Consider the following 23,557-nt stretch of genomic DNA (forward strand, 5'->3'; position numbering starts at 1 on the left):
ATAAAACAGAAGCAGCATGTTTTTATAATAAAGTATCTTGTGTCCATCTCCTGCCAGAATACAAATGCACAACTACCTGCGGATCTAAGAGCTACGGCTGAGAATTGTTTACATAATCCAACAACAAGAAGAAAACAGTGAATGTCCTTTGTATGCACACGGTGGGGGGGGGGGGGATTTCAGAAACAAGGAATGGAGTTATGATATGTCCTATAACTAAGTGTTTGGTTAAAGTGGCATCTTGTTATTGTGGATCACCAAGCTCATATTTACATGATTCATCCAAGAATGTGTTGCATTCTGGCTGCGAAAATCCCCTCATTGGTTTGCTGCCTGCAGCCTTGCCTGTAAATAATTGCTGGTTTGAGAGGAACCGGCAGAGGGAACACACTGTTTGCATGCCACCCAGAGATACCAAATGCATCAGTGTCTTCCAAAGGAGACCAGAGAGCTCCAAACCATGCATTTGCAGAGGCAAAAGAGGTCATTTTCAGGATAGAGCAGCTGCTTTAAACACAGTCACAGTCACGTTTCTGTAATGGTTTTGCAGACTTTCATTTCTCAGGTGGGCTGTCACTTCAAATCTATGTCGAGTGTGCTTTGCCACATTTAAAAGCCCAACTCCCCAGGTAAAAAGGGATGATGACAGAGGAAAAAGCAGTGAAAGGATGGTGCTGATGTTCGAACAACAAAATGCAGCATTTGCAATAGCAGCCTGTCTGTCTGATGAGGCCTGACAGTGCTGGAGTAGTTGCTAGAGACACTGCTTTGGAGCTGGCCAAATTCTCGACCAGGGGGAGGCTGAGATACTAAGCACATGAGATCGACCGGTGGCCTTGACGAGCAGCTCTGTCATTCCGTGTTTCCCACAAAAAGTGCAACACTTGCTAGGAGCGCAGTGGAGAAAGCAGGACGGACATGGGAAGATGACAGCCGTAGCAGACCTGGCAGACTACGGGATCTATATGCAGCTTTTGTAAACATAATATTAAATCTGAAGGATTAATATCAAGCTGTGAAACACTATAAATAAAATAACAGGAATGTTTAGAAAACAAGAAGTAAATCAAGTATGGTAAAGGTTTAATAACAATCTGTGTTTGTACAGTGAGACATCCTACTATAAAAATGATTACTCTGCTGTCAAACACATTCTGCTCCAAAATGGGATAAAACCAAGTCTGGCGCACAATGACATAGAGGATAAACTCATGCAGTACCACTGTACATAAATCCAAAATAATCTGGTCATTACACCTTCCACTATATTTCTCTATTGTCAGTAAGAAGCGAAAATTTGACAGCATCAGCATGCCACTGCAGTCCCAGTGTCACTTGAGGTGAGCTTCTCCAGTAACCGTTGCAGCCAGATAACAGCAAATCACAAAGGTTTTCTTTTTTTAAAGCCTCCTAACAGTATTAGTCTCCAAAGAAGTAAGGTGTCAAGCATGACAAGGAGGTTCTCCAAGTGGATTATACACCGGCACTGAGCTCTGCCACCTGGCAGTTTCTTCCACCTGCATGGAGGTGAGGAGCAAACACAGCTGGATTTTGGAACAAGATCACGGCTGGAGCTGCAGGTTAGACAAAAGGTTCGCTTTCCCGTGATGGTATGCTGCAAGTTCTTTTGAGTTATTTTGTTTATCTACACCTGCTATGAGTCCTCTTGTGCTCCAAAAAAAAACAAAACAAAAAAAAAAAAAAAAAAGTTTTTCTGTTGTACTACTGCTGCTAGAGGAAACAGCCGGGCCATGTGGCAGACAGATGGGATGGCAGCTTTGTGCCAGACTTCTCTGCCCTTTACACCATCGAAATAAAAATTTTTTTTTTTTTAAATGTGGGGGAAATAAAAACAAAGAAAACAAAAAAAACAGAAGGACATACAACACTAAGCTGCTCAGTCATACTCCAGCCTCTATAAGTAAAACCCCCAGCACATTGCAGCTGTAGCCTCTGACAAGTCACTTCATGATGCTGCTTTGTGCAGGAGCAAACTAATACCTCTGATTAATGTGACAAAGGGTGAGCATCAAAGCATTTTTCACTCTGCAGCACATCTGCTTGGATTAGATATTTTTCCTTTGTATTTGCTGTAGATGGATTAGCAGCCAATTGTACAGCTGGTCATCGGGAAAAACTGATTATTCACAAGCTGACATTTATACTCACAGTCCTGCGATGAGCGGTGGCGGAAAGTGAACCGTAAATGGCTCCGGTTCACGTCTTCAATAGGTATAGCAACCTGAGGTAAGGGATAGAACAGAAAGGTCATGTGACGTTCACACTCAGGAAAGCACATGCTTCTCTTTGCAGAGGTGTTAAATGGTTTAAGTATTGCCACACATGTATGTCTCACAATCTTAGCTTTTCTTTTCTTTTTTTTTCTTTTTTTTTACATATATTCAAATTATTAATGCACACAAATCTTTGCTAACTGACCCCTTGTTAAGCAAGAACATCTTCTATGGCATGGGTGTTCGAAGTCAGTCCTCGAGATTTTCCATGTATCCCTTTTCTGACACACCTGGCTCATATTAATCGGATCCAACAGCCAATGAAGTTTTGCAAAGTGACTGATTCCTTTGATTCAGGTTGGTTGGAACAGGGGTACATAGAAAAACCTGCAGGAGTGTGGCCCTCAAGGACCGTCGGTGGATACCCCTGTTCTATGGCAACCATGCTATATAAAAATGGGGTGATCATGAACTGTAAGGTTGCACGATATCTGCCAACAGCTAGATTAATCAGGGTTGGCATTTCCCCAACTTTTATCCCCTTTGTTGTGAGGACTAATGAGTGTCCTGATCTCAAATCTATTATTGCCCTGCTGTCATGGTGGGAAATAATCAAAGGAAAAATTGGCAATAACTAAAAGGAATGCAGAGACACTCACCTTTATTGTTTCAAACCAGCGCGGTTGCTTTACTTGGTAGTAGATGACGGATTTGTACTCACTGATCCCCTCATCTCCAGCTCCAGGAAAGATCACATTCTGGACAGAAAGAAAAAACATATCAAGTAATTAAATATAACAAGGCATCTGGTTAAGCAGGCCGAGCTTTAAGTTCATTAAATACAAAGAGTATGATGGTTGATCTATTACCATTCAGTCATCACATTAGCACACTCCCTGCATGTGGAAAATTGACTTGCACTTATTTCATAAAGTACACACCCTCAGGCTGGAAAAACCTTAATCTAGCAGAATGGTCTTTAAAAAGTCTGGATTGACTTTATGCATGAGCACCTGCATGTTAGCTGCCAATCTCATGGCAGCAATGTGGAAGAAATAAATTAGAAATTAATTATTCAAAAAGGAGCTGCTGGGGCTCCCATGCAGCGGCACATAAAGGGAAGCCGGGGCGCAGGAAAAGCAGACCAGCTGGTGCTGGTCGATCCAACCAAGTTAATTGGTCCTTCTACTGGGTCTCCCCTCTGCATCTCTACAATAAGTCGGGGTGCATATGTAAAATACTACGCGCCTCACTAAGGGAGCTGGCACAGAGGATGGAGTGACAGCGGGTGGCACGCATGCCTTGTTTTCTATCAATCTTTGCTCGGCCAGACTTCCTCTTTCCTCCCACTACTCCAGCTGACTCCCTGGCCTGCGAGTGTACCACTGCTGAAATACTCCTACACTAATGGTTTCTGACAAGCAGCAATTATGAGGAATAACAGACCCTGTCTCCCCCAGCTGTGTTGAGCAGATATTTGGGGAGGGGGGGGCGCGCAGGTGCTAAATCTGGCAAATCTGCCCTCTTCACAGACTGGCCAAGATTCCTGACAGCTTCAGATTTTAGAGAAGTGGCTGCTGAGGTCTAGCTGTGGGTGAGATGAGGTCTCTAGAGGTGTGCTAATATGTCAAGGTGATAAGATGTCACTGGCCAGCTACTCGCATCACAAATCCTTTCTTTAAAAATAGGAAGGATGACAGTGTCTGGAGGTGGAAAGAGAGAAAAGAGATAGTAAAAGGCCTCAGATACTGTCGATACAGACGCACCTAAAGAGAAAGATGGATAAAGTTAGCATTGTTAGATAAGCATATTTTAACAACCTGCTTCAAAATGAACAATTAAATGCAGCTATTCAGTTAACAGGAGAAATATTAACACATATATATATTGGTAAGATGAAAATATCAACTAACATTTTCAAGTCAGCATTAGGTTTAGGGGCATAAAATGCATCTATTTGGGAAAAGAAATGTCTGAAACTGCTTCAGACATTGAAGAGACAGATGAGAAACAACTGTGCCTCTTATCTTAGGAGGAGAATATCCTTTCAGCCCCCTAAAAACCAAGAAGGAAGAAGGAGAATTCAGCCAATTAACTGTGATCTCTGGAAGGCAGGACAGACGAGATACAGCACTGCTATTTAAAATTGCAAGACGGGGATGCGAGTCTCCAGCAGCAAGGTGGCCACGACTCTATCCATTTGACTGCTGTCACTGGCTACGATCATTATAATCCATGTGTTCTGAAAACCCTAAAATAAAAATATATACCGGCATTTGATTATTAAAGTGACTCAGACAGAGAAGTAAAAAATAATCTGTTAAAACTCTTGTTCATTTTTGCATTAGCAATAAAATTAAGTTGTTACAGCAGCACCGGTCTGAGATGGATATTCATACATTATATGCAGATGGTTATGCTGTAATAAATAATGTCTGACAGATGCACACATGGGCATAAAGATGCACAATCTATTTCTAAGTTTATGATTATTAAAAAGAAACGAACATGTATCCAAATAATCAAAGAACAATGTGTATTATAGTATTACATCAGAAATTGCAACTGGCTCATCCAACAAAAGAAACAAAAGGCATATTTGTTGACTCTGTTGTAAGATTACACACCATGGGACAGAAGTCAGACCCAACAATTTAGCTATAATCAGCAATGATTCTTACACTTTCTCTGCCTGCTGGGCTAAATCATTGACAAAGCCTCTCAGTTTAAGACTAATGAGTATAACTGATGCAGCCGAGGGTAATAGAGCTCTCTCCTGATTCACTGTTTGTAGGAAGACTACTTACAACCCAAAATCTGTCATCTCAAATTACTGCTAAATCTGTTCTCGTTCCAATTACGGAGTACTTCCTACTACTACAGCGGGTATTTAAATTAAGCGGAAACAAGATCACTGCACAATAACTTCAGAGTTTTTACAACTTGAAAGGCAAATGCTAAATGGCTAGCATTGGAAGCCTATGAACCTGACGTTACAACAGGGTGCAGATTAAGGCTGTATGTAAAGAAAATTTCCGAATTAATTTAAGAAATTAACCAAACAATATCATAGAATTGCATCATTGACTATGGATGCTATAAACAAATTCAAATATGAGAAACGCAAGACTTTGAAATATGAAGAAAATCACCAGTCGCTCGTCTGAGTATGTCAGGAACTGCTGATCGACTGGCTTCACACACAACCATAAATTAAAAAGAGAAAACATCTAATGAGTGGCAGTTATCTCAACAAAGTCAGAGGACGTCATGAAGGAATGGGCAGATTGGTTGGAGGAGATAGAAAAGCAACAAACTTCAGTAACCACTTGCATACAACCATAATATTCAGAATTCAGAACCTTTTCTGAAAGTACAACCTGTCCAAACTTGAAGCAGACAAGCAACAGCAGCAGAAGACCACACTGAGTGCCACTCGTGTCAGCTAAGAACAGGAAACTACAATTCATAGAAGTTTCCTAGAACTGTACAATAGAAAACAAAACAAAAAACAAAAAAAAAAACATTTTCTGGTCTGCTGAGCCTTCGGTTCAGCTACAGCATTCAGATGGAAGGATCAGAAACAGCATGAAAGCATGGCTCCATCCTGTCGTGTAACAACAGGATGGTGGTGATGCTGCCTTTTTTTGGCAAAGACTGGGCTGTTTTGTTTTCAGTTAAGCGTTGTTTTGGCTCAGCTCCCTGAAGCCTGAAGGTTACATTTCCTCTAGAACAGGTTTAGATTTTGTCCTTATATCAAAACCAAACATGCTGCAAAATTTATGCCCATCATGGAGACACAGCTGAAGAAGATAAATCTAGTGTAAATGCAGTAATTTAGGAGCTGTGTAATATCTTTAACTGATCTCTTATTTTTTGTGGGTTTTATTTACGACAACACGTTTTCAGAGATCTGACTATTAAGAAGAGCAGCTTCACTTGGAAAACTGTCTTCAACTACTTCATTCGGTCATTTCAGGAGTTTGACGCTGATTTTTTTATTTTTGTCACATCATATCAGTCATTTATTAAAAACGTTGTCTGCACAGTGACTTCACTGCTGAGTGTAGCCGTCACAGAATGCTTAAATGCCTGTTGCACAAGCGACGACAGGAGAAGCGAGTAGATTCGTGCATTCAAGGTGAGCCTTGGAACGTGTAAATTAAAAGGTAGGGTTGGAAATCCTGGAAAAAGAGATCGAGCAAGCTACATTTTAAAGACACACAATTCAAAAGTCCAAACTCCTTTTAAAAACAATTATTTAGATCTATTATTCGACAAAACCAAGCAGAAGGCAAGGAGGTTTTGGCATCAGTATGACATTTAAATCCTTTAAACTCTGACGTATCATTGAAAGATCAAGTGATCACGCCTACTTCCAAATGTTCTCCCCAGCAGCGAGTAAAACATCTCCTGCTCTCTTTATATCATTAAACATATGGACACCTTAAATAAAACCTGGAAAAAATTATTGTCAAGGACAAATTATTATTATTATTATTATTATATTCGTAGTAGTAGTAGTAGTAGTAGTAGTAGTAGTAGTAGTAGTGGTGGTGGTAGTAGTAGTAAAAGTAGTAGTAGTAGTGGTCGTAGTATGCTTTATAGCAAATATCAAAACGTTTTGCCTGAACTTTATAAATATGGAACATCACACACCTCAGACACAGCAAACAGCCTGTTCTACTTCTACCTACATGCTCTTTATAACCAATGGCCCAAAACGTTGTGCGCCCCGCATTAATATATGGACAAAGAGGAGTAACGGCTTAAGATAACAAGAAATATCAATGATTAAACATGAGAGAAGGATCACTGAGATTCAACATGAAATAAAAGCTTCATTAGGACATTAAACACTGTTGGTTTGGCACATGATTAAAAGGTAGACAGATCTCTGACAGTCAATTTTGCATTCTACAGCTTGCAAATAGCCAAACTCCACAATGTCGGAAGACATTTGGTACGATTAAAAAGGTACAAAACAGCAAATGGAAACGCCAGATTTCCTGTAAAGGGAGACAACAGGTATGATTTCAATTTTAAAAAAACTAATTACAGACTGACCTCAAATTATAAATAGGTGACCTCTGCAACTGAGAGTTGCAAATAGATTTGCAACCGTGGCAAAGAAACAGACAGCTAACTGCATTAGCTAAGCTAATTATCCAAGTGGAAAAGCGTTGATTCAACATATCTAAGTGTTATGTGAGCAGCATGTCCACATGGTTGAACCTGTAAGTGACTGTGACAATGATAAAGGTTGATTCTCATAGTGGGAAGGCAAATTTTGGGCCACTCAATCAAACACAAAGCACCAATATTGCAGTCTGTCATTGCCGACAGGCGGCAGAGGCATGCAGTATGGCCTGTGTATCACGCTGCTTTATGGGAGTCGTGGTCAGTTAAGCAGCGTGCTGAGCTGTGCGAGATTAAAGAAAGCTGGGTAAATCACACAGTCTGAGACACCGATTGCTTAGAGTGCCTATGTCCTGAATGCTGAGAAGGAGCTGAGCCCCGGAAAATGACCACAGCAGGAAGTTAATATTCCCCAGTCATACCTCGAGTTTCTTGCCATCCTCATCGTAAACGGACATGGTCACCTCGACGTTCTTGGATGTCGTCTTGCTCCCCTTGTCAAAATCCCCCTGAACCAGCGTCATATAGATGTCGTTTCGCACATCACCTTTAATCAACGGGAAAAATCCAGTGATTAATCATCTCTTATCCCATCTTCATAAAGCATATTATCTATTCCTCGGCTGAATGAGCAGATATTTTGACAGCAAATATCTTAATGATTGATCATACATTCTTTGACATTGTGTGAAGTACTAGATAAGAGTCAAGAATTTAAAAAAAAAAAAAAACACAAATAAAACCACACTTCGATATTTGTTATAATAGTCAACCTGGCATAATTATCTCTGGGAAGCCCATCTTCCGAGCCACGGCTGTGGATCGATCCACAAGGTGAGGGAAGTCCTTCCTTATCTGATGAATGTCTCCAGGAAGCAGCTTCAGAGTCACCCACAGGCCTGATGATGCAATCGAGATGAACAGAGATGGTGGAGGTGAGATAACATAATGAGAGGACAGCACAAAAGAGAAATGCCCCAGGAAACTGCTAAATACAGATTTTATCTTGTGATTTCAACTGGCAGCCGTCAAAGTGACACGTAGTAGCTCCGGGGGGAGACGCTAAATGGAAACCACTGGAAGGGATTTAATTAAAACATCATAATAACTGAGATTACAGGTGACTTACTCACACAAAGCTCAGAATGTGGTAAGAAGATGTGGGGCAACTAAAGCTATAAATTGTTAATTCTAGACTCCCAGAATAATATTCATATTCTAAAGTTTCAACAAAATAAGAAAAGTAGGAAAAACTGAGAGTGTAAGGAGGCAACTTTGACATAAAACACTGTTTTATTCTGATAAATTACAGTTATCTCCGGTTACTGCTTAACCAACTGCAATAATGAGTTATTTTGTGTGCAAGAGATGAGTGTCTAACTAAAAGTTACTTTAATTAAAACATGCAGTCAGATCCTAGTGTGTATCCATAGTTCATTTAAAACAATTCATTATAATGAATCTTCCTTTTCAGCCAACAGATAATTTTATTTAAAAATGTGCTCACATACACCAAACTCCTTCTGTAAGTTTTCTTTGCTTTTCATGTGAGAATACACAAAATTTGTGTCTCATTATTTAAAATAGTTAGGTATTTTCTGGACCGGCATTGCTCTGGAAAAAAAAAACTCAGGTTGTGAATTTGTGGTTCTGAATAACTCGGAAATGAGGGACTTAAAGCAGACTTTGTGGTGTCATGTTTCCAAACAGTTTAACAGCAGCAAGTGCTGCTTTTTTGTGCTGCTTGGAAGACAAGCTTCTTGTCTCTTTGCTGGGAGTTCTATAAGCACATTTTAAAAGGTGACATCCCTCCCTCTTTATATTCTCCCAGGGACAGCAGAATAGCAAAAATCACACTTCTGAACTACATACAAACAAGTCATCCAATCAAAGCTGTTTATTCTTTAGTGGGCCAGCAAAACTGAGCAGCCTTTGTTGGCTTGTGAGACTTTTTACTTTTCACACCCTGTATTGTCATGAATTACACATCACTCCCCCTACTTTTACCACCAACTAAAGCTGGAGGGTTTTTCATATGCGAACATGACCGAAAAAGCTGCTATCAGTACTCCACTGTGTTTCCCAGTGTGGGCTGGAGCAGACCTGACATTTATCCAAGCACATCTTCATCGGGCATGACAATACCACTGAGACTGTAACATTACACCCCCTCCTCCAAGCAGCAACAATCCCAGAGATGGCAAAGATTGTTCTCCTAACACAGATGTCAAGTTATTGATAAGACTTTGTGCTTGCAGAAGACTCATCAGCTTATTTAGCAGATGGATTGCTGGGATGCTGTAGTCATGGAAACATGAGCAACTATTTTGAGCAATAATTTGGAGTGTGTTCAAAGAGAATCAAGGACAGTTTCACCTCCTTTACATTATGCTTGGGGTGATATTACAGAGTCTGTACTGCTCCCCTTAAACTTTACGAAAATTTGCACATTTTTCATAGAGATTTTTTCATATTTAGCAAAGTGCAATTAAACAATAACCGATCACTGACAATAAATCTTGACAACAGGTGATATTCCATTATAAATTTTTCACTGCTAATTTCCAGAATTGATTTAATTGACAGCAGCCTGATTCAATTTGATCCAATTAAATGCAATTAGATTTAAACTATTTAACAGATATGTATGTTAAACCATTTATTTTTTTATATTAAAAGACATTTTCAGGTAACTATTTTTTAAAGATAGTAAGCCAGTTTACATCAAAATCAGATATCCTGGAATAATGAAATTACTGTCATAATTGGATGTGACACATCTACATGCACTTCTGATTTACAACTTTCAAAAGATTGTTGTCTACATTTACCATGTTTCCCAAAGTTTACAGACGGAGAGAAAATCCACACAGAAAAGGGTCTAACTTTATAAATGTCCTGACAAAAATGTTTCATTCGGTGGAGCTGCTCTAAATATTCTAATAGTTCAGATCTCAAATAATGTGTAGACATGAAGAAAACAGACATATACGGGCTAAATCAGATGTAAATCAGATCCATAACATCAGACTATTTAGTTTTGTTTTTGTTTTTTTAAGGATGAAATGTAAAGCTACTCTAGACAACATGAGACTTTAAATGACTTCTGTTGTGATCTGGCGCTGCATAGAAAACGGGTAAAAAATTGATAAATTAGACCTTGCAGTGGGGGCGGTGGGTATGCATGCGTTCTGTTATTTTCAAAACATTCATTGTTGTCTGAACGGTTTTGGCTTTAGCTGCTAATGTGGAAGGTAAGCTAAATAGTTTACGGGTGAATGTAATTCAAAGGTAAATGAAAAAAAACTTTTGGCATTGAAGCGAGAAGTGAGAAGCAAGAGAAGCAACCTAGCAGTTGTGTATGCTGAGATCAGTGGAAAAGAAAAACTTATTTTTAAAATAAAAGTCTTTATGTTGGTTGAATTCAGTTTTTGCATCAATTCCAATAGATGAATTCATTTATAACAGCTATAAATTAATCAAAGTAGCTTTTGAGGAGCTGATGACAAGTTCAGGCATGCAACAGTTTTCTTACTATTTAATTCATGTGTGTAACATATTTCTTAAAGAAAAGGAGAAAATAATCAAGAAAAAAAAAATTACTGATATTTAAATTATTTTCAAAAAGTCTGATATGAACTTATGTCTTGTCTAAATTTAGGATTAAGTCCTAATCCTGACACAATATTAACATGAATGCGTGACTACAATGAGTTGAGCTGACTGCCATACACCTTTAACCATTAGTCACCCCTGCACTTGTAAAATATATTTAAATCACTTCCCTTTTGATTATTATTAGCAGCATAAAGTTTATCATGAGGAACTCAACATTGAATAATAAATTGACTTAACAAATGAAAAGAAAAAAAAAACAACTGGTAAATAACTGTGCCAAAAGAAGCCATTGTCACACATGGGCACTGGTGATGTTGGATAACAAGAGGGCTGATGGTGAATTGGTCCAGACTATTTCCAGAGCTAGTGTACACACAAGCATTTTACAGCAGTAGATTTTACTCTCACAGCTGGAAATGCAAAGAAGGGGCTGCCTCCCGCAGAGGCACAAAGTGTTGCAAAGACTACACTTGAAATCGCTGTATTTTCTTCACAACACATCGAACATAGCGTGTGAGCCTCTTTGATGAATGATGCTGTGCTGATATAAACACTGGTATCATCGTATGATCTGAGTGTGCACAATATAACCAGAAGCGAGTCGGAAACAGCAAAAAAGAAGAAAGGATCATGTAGCAGCAACTCTTACCAGTGCCACACACACACTCAACTTGCCCAGTAGCAGCAAATACGATGGAACATTTTCTGCTACTTTGAACATGGTCTCACTGCTGATACTCTAGACATTTCACCAGGGGGTTTGGGTGGAAAAGTTTCCACAGAGAATCTGGAGGTAACACCTGCCTACTTAATTTATAATTCAGAACCTTTCAGAACTACAGTGCATGTGCAAAAATGACTTCATGCAAGCTCGGAGTACATCCTTATGGACATTGAACTTTCCTTACAAACTTTCTTTTCTCTCCAAGAAATGTGTGAATCCACACAAACCACTGGATGTGTCACAAGCTCTGTAACGCTGCCACAGAGATACACCAAACCGTGAAGACGACAGGGGGCATCTGCATGAGCTCGGATCATGAAAACAAACATACAATGAAAATGTTGGGGGAAAATTGAAAAAAGGAGAAGTTTGTTTAGATTTTTTTTGCTGTAAAAGCAATAAAATGCTCAACAGCTTTGGCAGCAAGAAAATAACACTGTCATCCACCATTGCTGCCGCTGTAGGCAGAGTTTGGGCATGCATGGGAGAGGAGGATCTCTGGCATTTTGCTGCTTTATTTATTCACTTTGGAACCAAATTTTCAAAGAGAATAAAGAAATGAAAGATGATCAAATTAACCTTAACTCATCTCTGCATGGATGTGGAACAAAAAGAAATTTGCACACAAAAAGAAATGGGAGTGGAAATTGGAACAGATCACTGTAGTCTACAAACCTTCAACATCCACAGAACACTTGGACCAAAGGTTAAAAAACAAAACACAAAAGAATTACACAAACAAACGGAAAAAGAAAAGAAAAATATAGTTTTGTAGAGGGTTATATGACTAATGGCAGCTTATTTAACCTTGTTACACACATTGTTATTTATAGAAACATTCAGCTTAACCAGCGACTAATTAGGTACTGTATCAGATTAGGTGACATAACAGAAAAGAAGATTTTCTTTGACATGAGAGCACAAAACTCCCAGATCCAAGTTTTGATATTTAGTAAGTTTTCTTTTCATTAAATCGCACGAGCAGATTTTTTTCCCCCTCAAAATTAACTCTGACAGCACGGTGAAGAGTTTCTTCCATCGCCTGCCTTCTTCTGTGTGAGCTTTGCACTGTACCTTGGCCCTTGTGATTGACCTCTTTGGCAGTGATGACTTTGTTGATGACTGTCTGGAGGAAGTCGTTCTCCCCCGCCACCCTGGGTGAAAAACGTGAGATGTTCAGCTGCTTGTGTCGAATGGCATCGTCCAGCGCTAGCCTGCAGTATGCACACAACAGGCAAACACCAGAGAGGCGACAAGATGGTGGAAAGAAAGGAGGAAGAGGAGGAGTGGGGCAGAAAGGGCCACAAAGTGGTGGTTGTGATGAGGGCAGTGAGATGAAAAAGAGACAAGGAGAGAGAGAGAGAGAGAGAGAGAGAGAGAGAGAGAGACACACCGAAGAGTGATGCGAATACCATGACACACACAAAGCCACTTGTTAGCAGTTAACAGTGAGGCAGGATGGGTAATGGAAGAAACAAAGGAATCATAATTTAGACATGAATCCTAGACACCATTATCAGAGCCACTGAGTGGGTGAGTAGCTTAACCGATAGAAGACTTAATAACTCACATGCCAAACCCCAAGAATGCATTTAGTGCTTCACATTTAATTGGAAAAACATTCAAATCAGAGGATATTTTAAGAGCAAGAAGCTTCATGTTCGTCAAGTGACAAATTCAAAGGAAACAGATGTAAACTGAGAATCACTACGATGTCGCTTGTCATTGTGTAACAGATGGGATCTGAAGTGCAGAGGGTTTTTTTTTTTTTTTTAAGTCAAAGTAACGGAGGGAAAGATGGTGGGCATGTCGGCGAAGAACAATTGCGTTTCTTAGATTGTTTTCTATACCTCCACTTTATCAAAATTCAATTCAAGAAAGAAACTCCAATGAAAGACAACACCTTTACACCTAAAGGACAAAACACTTGAGAGCAACAGGAATAAAGTTGGCTTTTCTACAACAGTGGTTTTTTTTTACGCGGGCACGGTTCTGGTTCTGTCACCGATGTAGTTCAAGTCTCAGAGATTTGGTATTTTGGCGCAATACAAGTAAAGATTGACTGAAATTAAAAGTTAAGTTGTAAGGCTTCATTAGAAGTGACATTTTCCCAAAATAAACTATATTCAGACAGCTGAGTGAATTTCATGAGCTGTTCGAATGTAAACACAAGCTTTTAGAAATATCCTACAGAGATCTAAATCAGTTGCCTGGCAGAGTCACAACACAGTAACATTCATGCTTTATTCCAAACCAACAATTACAGCATTACAGCTTTATTTTCAGTGGTAATGCCGTTGTCTTCATCTATGAAAGATGACTTGTAGCTGCTGTGGTGGAATTATGATCATATAACACCATGTCCAGCTGCACTTCTGTGCAAGTATTTATTTTTTTTCTATTTGTTCTTTACTTTCTGAATCTGATTGATTGTTTGGCCTGGTTTTTTTCCCCAACTTTATTGCAACATCATGTAATACAACACTTGTGCAAACATACAGAATTAGTTCAGCTTCTGCTTTACTTTTTTTTTTCTTTTCCAATTCATTAACACATCAGTACCACAGCAGCCTGGTGTTACGTTCAGGATTAAGAAGTCCTATTTTTTGGTGCCCTTTGAGAGCTTTCAATGCCAAACAAACTTCTTTTGCCAGACGGTTCAAAATTAGGTTTGGAGTCAGTGTAAAACAGGCCGACCTGACAGTAAATTCCTTACATTTTATATTATTTTAAATGATTTCAAACACATGAAATGCATAATTTCAGCATAACAGAAAGTATTCTTTACATGTGCATTTTTTTTTAAATGGAACAGCAATCAGATGTTAACTATATTTAAGTATTGTTTAGGAAAAACAAGCAGCCACCACAGCAAGATGTTGATCTATTTGGCTCATTTCTGAGAGCTATTTTCATTGTTGTTTGGATGCCTGGAGCCTATCCAAATAACATCATTGTGGAAAATTCTCTGAATGGCTTTTTCAGTTATTACTTCTGCTAAAAATGTCTAAAAATGCAGGAAATAATGAGTTGTGGAACTGCTATTTCAAAACCTACTCATATTTTTTTCCCTGTGTCTAATAATCCCATTTGGGCAAGAGCTACCTCCTGTAAGAACCTATTCTTTTCCTCGCACTGAAAGACTTTAATTTCAATGATTTACACCCAGATAAAACCTACAAGTGTGGTGATCTGCAAGTTGAAGTGCCAGAATCTGAAGCATTTTCAATTATGCAGAAAATTGCGTTAAGCAATAGGTTACTCTGAGGCCGGCTGCAATTCTATAAAACGATGGCCGTTTAATAAGATTGCCTTAATTTAGCCATGAGGGAATGTGGAAGGACTTATGTCTTAAAATTAGCTAATGTCAAAGATTCATATATGATGGAGGTTAGCACGAAAGAAAGAATGAATGTGATTTGTTTTATGCTGCAGCTCAATGCACTTACGGCTGAAATGGGATAAAGTGTTGCTTGTCCTCATCGTCCATTTTGCCCGTTATGATGTCAGTAACATCCATTACTGTGGAGGGGGGAAAAAAAGGGAAAACAGAGAGTGGCTTAAAACATTCTCAAGGCCTGCAAAGAGTATCAAAGTGGGGTAAAAGATAGAAATAACTGGTAATAATAAATAATAAAAAAAAAAGTCCCAGCTGTTGTCAGATGTTCTTTCCATCCATCCATCCATCCATCTTCTGCCGCTTATCCGGGGTCGGGTCGCGGGGGCAGCAGCCTAAGCAGGGAAGCCCAGACTTCCCTCTCCCCAGCCACATTTGCCAACTCTGCGGGGGGGATCCCGAGGCGTTCCCAGGCCAGCCGAGAGATGTAATCCCTCCAGCGTGTCCTGGGTCTTCCCCGGGGTCTCCTCCCAGAGGGACGTGCCTGGAACACCTCACCAGGGAGGCGTCCAGGAGGCATCCTGACCAGATGCCCGAGCCACCTCAACTGGTTCCTCTCGATGCGAAGGAGCAGCGGCTCTACTCTGAGCCCCTCCCGGATGACTGAGCTCCTCACCCTATCTCTAAGGGAGAGCCCGGCCACCCTGCGGAGGAAACTCATTTCAGCCGTCTGTATACGAGATCTCGTTCTTTCGGTCACGACCCACAGCTCATGACCATAGGTGAGGGTAGGAACGTAGATCGACTGATAAATCGAGAGCTTCGCCTTCTGGCTCAGCTCCTTCTTCACCACGACAGACCGGCGCAGAGTCCGCATTACTGCAGACGCCGCACCGATCCGTCTGTCGATCTCACGCTCCATCCTTCCCTCACTCGTGAACAAGACCCCGAGATATTTAAACTCCTCCACTTGAGGCAGGACCTGACTCCCAACCCGGAGAGGGCAATCCACCCTATTCCGGCTGAGGACCATGGTCTCAGATTTTGAGGTGCTGATTCTCATCCCAGCCGCTTCACACTCGGCCGCGAATCGCTCAAGCGAGAGCTGGAGATCACGACCAGATGAATCCAACAGGACCACGTCATCCGCAAAAAGCAGGGACCCAATCCTGAGGCCACCAAGTCGGATCCCCTCAACCCCTCGGCTGCGACTAGAAATTCTGTCCATATAAGTTATGAACAGAATCGGTGATAAAGGGCAGCCTTGGCGGAGTCCAACCCTCACCGGAAACGAATCCGACTTACTACCGGCAATGCGGACCAAGCTCTGACACCTGTCGTACAGGGACCGGACAGCTCGTACAAGGGGGTCCGGTACCCCATACTCCCGGAGTACCCCCCACAGGAGCCCCCGGGGGACACGGTCGAATGCCTTCTCCAGGTCCAAAAAGCACATGTAGACTGGTTGGGCAAACTCCCATGGCCCCCCCAGGACCCCAGAGAGGGTATAGAGCTGGTCCACTGTTCCGCGACCAGGACGAAAACCACACTGCTCCTCCTCAATCCGGGATTCGACTATCCGGCGGACCCTCCTCTCCAGGACCCCTGAATAGACCTTACCAGGGAGGCTGAGGAGTGTGATTCCCCTGTAATTGGAACACACCCTCCGGTCCCCCTTCTTAAAAAGGGGGACCACCACCCCAGTCTGCCAATTCAGCGGTACTGCCCCCGATGTCCACGCGATGCTGCAGAGGCGTGTCAGCCAGGACAGCCCCACAGCATCCAGAGCCTTAAGGAACTCCGGGCGGATCTCATCCACCCCCGGGGCCTTGCCGCCAAGGAGCTTTTTGACCACCTCAGCGACTTCAGCCCCAGAGATAGGAGAGTCCACCCCTGAGTCCACCAGCTCTGCTCCCTCATGGGAAGACGTGTTGGTAGGATTGAGGAGGTCTTCGAAGTATTCCCTCCACCGACCCACAACGTCCCGAGTTGAGGTCAGCAGCACCCCATCTCCACTGTACACAGTATTGATGGAGCACTGCTTCCCCCCCCCTGAGCCGCCGGATGGTGGACCATAATCTCCTCGAAGCCGTCCGGAAGTCTTTCTCCATGGCCTCGCCGAACTCCTCCCATGCCCGAGTTTTTGCCTCGGCAACGGCCGAAGCCGCATGCCGCTTAGCCCGCCGGTACCCATCAGCTGCCTCCAGAGTCCCACAGGCCAAAAAGGCCCGATAGGACTCCTTCTTCAGCTTGACGGCATCCCTCACTGCTGGTGTCCACCAACGAGTCCTGGGATTACCGCCATGACAGGCACCAACGACCTTGCAGCCACAGCTCCAGCTGGCCGCCTCAGCAATAGAGGCACGGAACACAGCCCATTCGGACTCAATGTCCCCCGCCTCACCCGGGACATGTTCGAAGCTCTGCTGAAGGTGGGAGTTGAAGCTCGCTCTGACAGGGGACTCAGCCAGACGTTCCCAGCAGACCCTCACAACACGTTTGGGCCTGCCAGCTCTGACCGGCTTCCTCCCCCACCATCTGAGCCAACTCACCACCAGGTGGTGATCAGTTGACAGCTCCGCCCCCCTCTTCACCCGAGTGTCCAAGGCATGTGGCCGCAGGTCCGACGATACGACTACAAAGTCGATCATTGAACTGCGGCCCAGGGAATCCTGATGCCAGGTGTACATATGGACACTCTTATGCTGGAACATGGTGTTCGTTATAGACAATCCATGACGAGCACAGAAGTCCAATAACAAAACACCATTTGGGTTCAGAGGGGGGGGACCATGCCTCCCAATCACTCCCCTCCAGGTCTCACTGTCATTGCCCATGTGAGCATTGAAGTCCCCCAGCAGAACAATGGAGTCCCCCGAAGGAGCACCCTCCAGCACTCCCTCCAAGGACTCCAGAAAGGGTGGGTACTCTGAACTGCTGTTCGGTGCATAAGCACAGACAACAGTCAGGACCCGTCCCCCCACCCGGAGGCGGAGGGAAACTACCCTTTCATCCACCGGGGTAAACCCCAACGTGCAGGCACCAAGCTGGGGGCTGATGAGAATGCCCACACCAGCTCGGCGCCTCTCACCATGAGCAACTCCAGAGTGGAAGAAGGTCCAGCCCCTCTCGAGGGTACTGGTTCCAGAGCCCAAGCCATGCGTCGAGGTGAGTCCAACTATATCTAGTCGGAACCGCTCAACCTCGCGCACCAGCTCAGGCTCCTTCCCCACCAGAGAAGTGACGTTCCACGTCCCTAGAGCCAGCTTCTGCAGCCGGGGATCGGACCGCCAGGGTCCCCGCCCCTTGCTGCCGCCCAGCTCACATTGCACCCGACCCCTACGGCTCCTCCCGCAGATGGTGAGCCCACGGGAGGCAGATGTTCCTTCATGAGTCCTAATTAAAGCAAGGTTTGAGCTACGATAGCAAAATCTTTTGGTAAGGAATATAATAGTCGAAAAAATTAGAGAAAGTCTTTTGAAGTGAAAACACACTGATGAAACATTAGAACAAAATTTCACTGTACTTTATTGCAGCAACAGTACACAAAAGCAAAAAGCTTTGTGAACCATTAATCAGGTGATTAATGCTGTAGAGAGTATTCAAACCCAACACATCACAGTGATGCTGCTTTTAGCAGTCTGATGATGTAATATTACATAAAATGTGTTCATATCACTCCACTTCTTTTTTTTTTTCCTCTTTTTACATTTGTTTTATGACCCTTGAACCGGTAAGTCAGGAGTATAAATCCTGACTGATGGGGCTGTAACATTAATCTAATGTTTTGTGCTGTGGAAACAATGTGTGAAAAGAGGGCAGGATGTTATTTACATTTCCTTCAAGTAACATTGTGGAGGGGGGGGGGGGGGGGGGGGGGGCTGGGGGTGCAGAAATGGAGACATCATTTTCTCTGTTGGATAACTGTAGGCAAAATGCCAGTCTAATTAGTTTACTATATGCCAGGAAGCTTGCCAACAGGACATAAATCAAACACTAATTTTTCTCTCTTATTCAGCTGGATATCAGCTGGAGTTTTAGCCCCCCCCCCCCCTTTTTTTTTTTTTTCTTTGCAAGCAGGGGCTGTTGATGGACTAGTGCCAAAACCAGTGCAGAAATCCTGGAGCAATTTGCTTTCCCATACTTAGAGAGTCATATCTATTTAACTTAGGAATTTCCAAAGACGGTCCGTCTCTTTTGTCTCCAAACCAATGTCTTCTGATCACTACTCAAATTTACAGTGTTGTAAATGACAGATGGTGTGGGTGTGTGTGAATAAACCCCATAACAATCCAGATTTATACCTCAAGTAGGTATTGTGTTGCATCCATAGCAGGAATCTTAAACTACTCTTGAGCAATTCTTGGAGGTTTCCCTGATGTATAGACACCAGCACATTAGCACATGCAGTTTTTTTATTTAGCTAAAGGTGTGACTGTGAGCACTGGATTGGATTTTTATTTTTATTCCTTTATTTAAATGTTTACTGACTTCATTATTTTCTCTTACTTGGGTTTTATTGTTGTTTATAACAGTTTTATTGTGTTTTACCTGTTTTTCTTATAGTATTTTGTTTTAAACCAAATATGTTTTTTTACCGATGTCTTTGGTATGTATCATTGATTTTAATTTTGGTCGGCATTTTGGTCAACAGAGGTTGTGGTAAATGTGCTGTATAAATAAAATTTGAATTGAATTTAATTGAATTGAATACTGTAAAGTGGTCACAACTACCTGCTGGACAAAGGGAAATGTTTTTTTATGGAGAAAGTTAGAAGAACAAGAATGGACACATACATGTTAGAAGAAGAGGCCTTCTCCATCGTGGCCCCCACTCTCAAGAACTCCCTCCCACGATATCTCCGACATTACAGACCCTATCATCTTTAAATCACAACTGTTTCGATCTGCTTTAACCAGCTGAATTTTTCTCAAATTTTTGTGTTTCATTTTTAAGTTTTTAATGTTATTTTTACTTGTTTTGTGTTTTTATTGTGTAAAGCACCTTTGAGTGTTTGTTAAAACTGCTATATAAGAAAAATGCATTATTGTTTTTACCAATACCTCTGAGAAGGCAGCTTTGATTTCATGTTTATATTTTATTATTTTCTTCTGAATGAAGCAAACTATACCCTACACTTAAACCAGACTTTTCTATTCTATATATATTTATTTATTTATTTATTAGGGGGGGGACTTTAACGTTTATTACGATTAATTACAGAAAAATTACTGCGTGGGAAAAAAATGACTTTTTATTTTTTTTACAATAAATTCAATAATGATAGAAAAATAATGCATTTGACTGCAGAACCTGTGCCATAGGCAAAATTTCCTGGTACACTGATTACACTGATGCACACGGTACCTCCGCTACTGACTTAGCTGCATTGCCGCTATATTTAGGGATGTTTCAGACCCTTCAGTAAGTCTATTTAAAGACAAAACAAGCATCAACAAGTCTATTGTCTTTTTCTGGTATCGAGGATTTTTGGTGAGTAACACTAAAGAACGTATGGTTTACCCTTCTCCACTCTAAAGAACACACATGTAGCTTGGTCTGATGCAGCCCCACGCTGCAGCCAGAGATGGAGGTGATCACCTCTGCTGCATGATCAGACTGAAGTTAGTACTAAGTGATCCCATCCTGGTTTACCATCAAATATTAATGTTTATTAATGAAGAGTGTGGATGAAAACATTTAAATAGGTAAAATTACTGTAATATATTGTAAACTAAAAGAACAGCTGCTAGGATGTTTTCTATTTCTTTTTTACAGTTTCAAAGGTAAATACACTTTTCCAAACATTAACAGAGCTTGATTTTACAATATTAATCTCTTTTTCAATTATTTGATTTAATCATCCCTTAAAATCCATTCAAACGAGAAAAATGTTCCTTTTGGGCAGAAATGTTGTTATGCAAATAAAATGCAAATAATCAAGATTAATTATTCGTTTAAAATTGCGATTCTCACAATTCTTCAATTTTGCCGATTTTTGTAGATTAAAAACAAAAAAAATTTACAAAACTTTTTTTTGCTTCTTTTTTTTTTTTTTTTTAAATTTCAGCTACGAAAAAACAACACAGTAGCCAGACCATTACTCTGCTGCTATAATGCACAAGAATACAAGCAAAAATATCAATCAAAAATAATAAAAATGACAAAAATTGTATAATTGATTATTTTTTATTTGAAAAAAAATTGATTTTTTTAAACAAATAAATCAATTTTAAAATTGTGAAGCAAAAAATTCAAATATTCAATTTTTTTATTCAATTTACCCACCCCTAAGATATATATATATATATATATATATATATATATATATATACACATACATATATTTATATATATATGCATTATAGTAGCCATGAAGTTTCCCAGTGCCACTTGTAGCACTTAATGTAATTGTTTTTGACTCATTGCAAATTAGAATCAGAAAGCAAAGATTTGTTTCTGAGATGATCTGGATTTTGTCTTAAAGACAGTTTCCCCAACATGTTAGGCCTTTTCAAAAGGTTATCTGTGACTATTTCAGATTTACCTGCCACTCCGAAGGGTCTTCTCAAACCCGAGGTCAGCCTCTTGGTGTTATTGTCCCGGAGCTCCATGCGTCCCACTCTCACAATCTGACAGACAAAGCTGATCTTCTCTCTTTTCAAATCTTCACTGCCCAAGTCCTGAAGAAAGAAAAGGGAAAAAAAAAAGTAAAATCCAGCTGACGCTGTTGCCTAAAAGGCCACAGCACGACAATTTACCCATTACAGGGCAAATCCTGGGCAATTACGATCAGATTTGTTGCTTGAAAAATCATTTGCATGTAAATTTCACAACAGCTTTCCTCCAGGCTACAGATGTGCTCAACAGCAACGGATCAATTAATAAAACTTTTTGAAGTGAAGATGAGTTTGGAGGAAAGGGAAAAACGTTTTACCGCAGCATGCTACAAACGCGTCCGCGATTGCTTCCGCAGATTCATTTCCTGTGAGCAACACCGACCAAAACCACCAACGTGCACCCAGTGGGTGCAAGCTCACTCCGCCACCCTTGGACTTCCATAGATAGAAGCGACTGCCTTGGCAAATACTTGGCTCTTCCTGAGAGAGCTTAACAAACCCAAGCTCTTTACAAACAGGCTCCCACATGTCTCATAACATAGCTGAATAAACAGTTAACTACAGATGAACACACACACACAAAATCATGCACTTTCACACAAACAGACGGGCTCACCGTGAAAACAGCCCGCAGATTATGAAGCTGGTCGATGTCTTTCACCAGACCAGAGCTTGACCACTTCACCAGGTAGTTCTCACTGTAAAAAAGAGACATAAGAGATTTCTCAGTAAATCTTCATTCAAAATCCATGCTTACAAACTAACTGGTTACTGGTTACTAACAACAAACTGGTTACGAGATATTTGCATCCATCCACTGTGATTCTGGATCATTCCTTTTCCAGAAAGCCATCTAGAACTTTGAAGTTAAAGATCTTTAAAGGTTGGCTCTACAGCAGGGCTTGGTGAAATGGCCTATTACTGCAATATACAATTTTTAATATATAAATATATTTAGCACTTTCTCTGTACATAGTACGCTTTCAGGGGAACCATACTTTGTATCTTAAAGAGATTTCTGAGTCAAGAATTTTCTACAACAATAGCTGGATCCGTGTGTCTTTTGTCCGTTTCTACGATGAATTTCTATTTAAAGAATAGCCATTTGGCTTGTGGCTGATTTGTTTGACGTTTTCTTCGGGGCAGAAGCCATTGGACATTTCAGACATTTTTTGAGTTGTAGTGGATGACAGCTCAGGTGGTGAAACAAATTTGTGGCACGTTTGCCTTTGGCAGCAAAGGTTTTGAACCATTTTTATTACATAAAACCACATTCACCTTAATGTCTTCCTTGTGAAACCTGAACCACTGCCAGATGATAGATCCTATGTTCATCTTCTGAACCAACTCTTAGATTTAACTTTTAAATGCTTATTACTTAGTTTTCTTCATGTTTATTTCCTGTCTCTTCGTATACAACAGAACACATGCACATATCTGCTGTTACAGGGGCATTGGGAGAGTCACAAGAGCCAAACTACAAAGAAAATCACATATAAATGGCATAAAACAATGCCATGATAATTTTCACTAAATGATCACGATCTAATTTAAATACAGCACACTAAACAACTAGAGATAAATTGAGCACTTTGATCAGCTGTTGCATTGTTTTTAAAGAGCTTTAGAAATAAAATGGTGTACGTTGCTCCAAGCCTTCCACAAGTTTGACCTGAACCAGTACAGATTCTGTCAAAGTGTTTGCAAAACACTGCGTCTTTTACTATATGTAAACTTCTTTCAGTCTGCATTACTGTTGTCAACCTACTTTAGCTAAAATGACGTTTTTTGATCATTTTATAAACCTGCTTAGCTTTTTTTTAGCTATAAAGATCTCTCAAAATTCAAGGGATGTTGCTTCCATCTGAACCATGCAACTGTTGT

General features: G+C 40.9%; 1 protein-coding gene across 2 annotated transcripts in view; it reads right to left on the reverse strand.

Annotated features, from left to right (window-relative positions):
* The window catches only part of dock1 (dedicator of cytokinesis 1), a 228,474-nt gene that overhangs the window by 174,795 nt on the left and 30,122 nt on the right, over positions 1-23,557 (reverse strand). Inside the window, exons 9-16 of one of the 2 annotated variants that reach the window (XM_079260765.1) lie at positions 22,290-22,371; positions 21,601-21,736; positions 15,165-15,237; positions 12,790-12,869; positions 8,147-8,272; positions 7,796-7,920; positions 2,894-2,992; positions 2,170-2,242 (exon numbers count right to left, since the gene is read on the reverse strand). In XM_079260765.1, the coding sequence (XP_079116891.1) occupies positions 2,170-2,242; positions 2,894-2,992; positions 7,796-7,920; positions 8,147-8,272; positions 12,790-12,869; positions 15,165-15,237; positions 21,601-21,736; positions 22,290-22,371 (794 nt within the window). Of the gene's footprint in view, positions 1-2,169; positions 2,243-2,893; positions 2,993-7,795; positions 7,921-8,146; positions 8,273-12,789; positions 12,930-15,164; positions 15,238-21,600; positions 21,737-22,289; positions 22,372-23,557 lie in introns of both variants that reach the window. The other variant, XM_079260764.1, reaches the window with a different exon arrangement.

This window comes from Telmatherina bonti, assembly GCF_933228915.1.
Source record: "Telmatherina bonti genome assembly, chromosome: 21".
Lineage (NCBI taxonomy): Eukaryota > Metazoa > Chordata > Actinopteri > Atheriniformes > Telmatherinidae > Telmatherina > Telmatherina bonti.